At 37.4% G+C, this 2,987-nt stretch overlaps 1 protein-coding gene across 1 annotated transcript in view; it reads right to left on the minus strand.

Moving 5' to 3' along the window:
- The window catches only part of TMEM245 (transmembrane protein 245), a 98,112-nt gene that overhangs the window by 6,307 nt on the left and 88,818 nt on the right, over positions 1-2,987 (minus strand). The window contains exon 16 of the mRNA XM_006886919.1: positions 1,524-1,698. Within this exon, the coding sequence (XP_006886981.1) occupies positions 1,524-1,698 (175 nt within the window). The remainder of the gene's footprint in view (positions 1-1,523; positions 1,699-2,987) is intronic.

Genomic DNA, 2,987 nt, shown 5'->3' on the forward strand with positions numbered 1-2,987 from the left:
GAGTCCGGCCCTTTTGATTTTCTGACTCTAGCTCCTATAATATAGCAGTAGTTTAGAAAAAAACTTGTATTGAAGACAGATTAAAAAACAGCCCCCTGAGAAAAATTTATCATAAAGCCCAAGATTTTTCTTTCACAGGAGAGTCATAATTGCCCTCTGTCTTATTACAGTACCACTTACTGAAGTGTAATGAAATAGATTATAATAGTATAGTAACAGCAAGTGACCACTGACATAAGAAGACGTATGTCCATTTGCTTTCTCATTTTTAAGTACAGATAAGTACAACCATATAGTGAAAAAAAGTAACCAAATGTCTTGAAAAGATACATTACACTACAGTTAAATAAATAACACTTAAGGTTAATGAGTTTACTTCATTTAAAAAGAACAACAAACAAACCTTTAGAGCAACATCCCATGTATGCCATGTAAGGAAAAGGGGCCTGGAAGTTTAGAAAAGCAGTGGCTAAAGCATCCAGTTGTTAACCAATGGTAGGTAGTTGGAGCCTACCAGCTGCTGGGCTGGAGAAACACAAAGCCGTCTGTTTCCATAAAGACTTTTGGCCTTGGAAACTCTATGGAGCAGCCTCTACTCTGTCCAACAGGGTTGCTATGAGTTACAGTCAACAAAACAATTGTTTCAATCATTCAAAAAGAACTTCTAAATAAAAGCTTAATTTATTAGGAAAAAATTATGCAAAAAAAAAATCATGCAATACTTTTCATTTCCTAACATTCACTGCCACTAAGTCAATTCAAACTGGCAGCAACTCTTCAAGCCAGAGTGCGATGCTTGACAGGGTTTCTAAGGCGACAGTCTCTACAGAAACAGACAGTCACATCCTTGTCCAATGGAGAAAAGCCTGGTCAGGTCACCAATCTTTTCACTAGAGTCAAAATAGTTTAACCTCTGTACCACCAGATATCCTCATTTCCTAATGTTACTTGCTGAATTAGGTAACTTTTATTATTAAAAATAAAAGCACATACTCATCTTATGTTCTAGCTATAAATGTTAATGTAAAATATAAAGAAATGAACATACATATACATTGAGACCTATCTATTCTGGTTTAAACCTAAATTTTAAATTTATCCCTCATATTTTATGTACCATACAAGTTCATCCAAGCAGTCGCCTTAGCAACCCAACGGAATATGGCACCAACTGGACAGTAGTTGTTACACTGTACTTACAATATTTTATGTACATCTATTAATATCTCCTTCCTAGGTTAAATGTCACAGAGTCAAGAGACAGTGGTTCCCAATTTGGTTTATACCTTGGGTCTCACGTAATCATGTAAATAACCACACAATCTCCTTCCATATGTTAATCATTTTTAAATTTAACAAAGAAAGGTACCTCAGTGAAAAATCCTACCACCATTGTCTTTCTCTCCTATCTCCCAAAAAGTAAAGAAAGTGAAATAACTCCTAAAAGAATAAAATTAAAAATCTGTAGCTTTCTCTCTGGAATGACTCCCCAGTACCTTCAGAAATATTAAGAGAATACTTACCCTGATATGTCAGAATAGATGGCAGTATCTACAAAGTATGTTGGTAAGAGATGAAAAACCAGCAGTAAGATGGCCTTGCATCCTAAGCCTTGTGTGAGCCACAGGTCGAGAACTGCAGGTACTGCTGCCCAGTATGTCCCCAGAAACGGTACTGCGCCAAGGATTGCTGCCAAAGCTAATACAAAATTAAAAGAGGAACACTATCATCAAAACAGTGATGAAACAGATAACTAGCTCTTCCTGCTAAAAAAACTCCACTAAGTCCAACAAATAATAACTCAAGATGTAGAGGAATGGTATACTCTATGCCATTGAATTTTTCTTGTTAACTGAAGGTCTGATATCTCAAAATACTGAAGGTATTTCTCTATCTACTCTGTGAATCTGTCCTTAAGCAGCAAAATTTTGTTGTTGTTGTTATGCACCATAAAGTAAGAACTCACAGCTGACCCTCCAGAGATTGTAAATCACATGGGAGAAGCTAGCTCATCTATAAAATTTTAGTGTCCTATGATTACTCTGTGAGTCAAAGATTCAGATGTGAATCACCCAATGACTGTGAACACACACTCCTATTAACATAGCAGTAGTCAAAATCTGCAGCAAATACAAAGTCAAATCAGAAATTGGTTCTAAACCTCATATACGAATGCATATTCCTTTGTCTTACTTATTTCTGATGAAAATGGACTGTGATTTAAAAAGCAAAAGCAAAATAACTCTGCTATTGGAAGAACTTACAGCAGCATGTTCTAGCATTCTTTTCATGTGGCTACCCTCCAGATTAGAGTCAGCACATTTGCTGACTCTAGTCCTGCTTCTACCATTAACGAGGTGTGTGACCTTGGAAAATTGTGCTTTCTCATCTGTAAAACAGGATAACACTACCTAGTCTGCCTGCCTCACAGAGTTAAAATAACAATCTTCATGTGCTCTCATGGGCCTGCATGACAGAGGCTGTGGGAGTGAATACCAAAATAGAAAAAAACAGGAATGAGCATGAAGCTATAAAGAAGGAATGCAATATAATAAAAGAATAGAAGTAACTATGGAAGGCAGATACAGTTAGGAAGACAAACAGTCACAGAAACAAAGAAAAAGTGGAAGAAAGGAGGACAGAAGAATGTCTACCTGTGCTTCCTTGACTATGCAAAGGCTTTTGACTGTGTGGATCACAACAAGCTGTGGCTGACTGTGAGAAGAATGGGAATCCCAGAACATTTGATTGTGCTAATGCGAAACCTATACTTAGACCAAGAGGTAGTCATCAGAACAGAGTAAGGAGACCCTACATGGTTCAAAAATCAAGAAGGGGGTCCGTCAGGGATGTATTCTGTCTCCATACCTTTTCAATCTGTATGCAGAACAGATCATCTGAGACGCTGGGCTGTACGAAGAGGAATGTGGCATCAGGATTGGTGGAAGAGTCCTCAACAACCTGTGTTATGCAGATGACACAACCCT

The sequence above is a fragment of the Elephantulus edwardii genome, unplaced genomic scaffold, assembly GCF_000299155.1.
Source record: "Elephantulus edwardii isolate Elephantulus edwardi_28Jun2011 unplaced genomic scaffold, EleEdw1.0 scaffold00052, whole genome shotgun sequence".
Taxonomy (NCBI): Eukaryota; Metazoa; Chordata; class Mammalia; order Macroscelidea; family Macroscelididae; genus Elephantulus; species Elephantulus edwardii.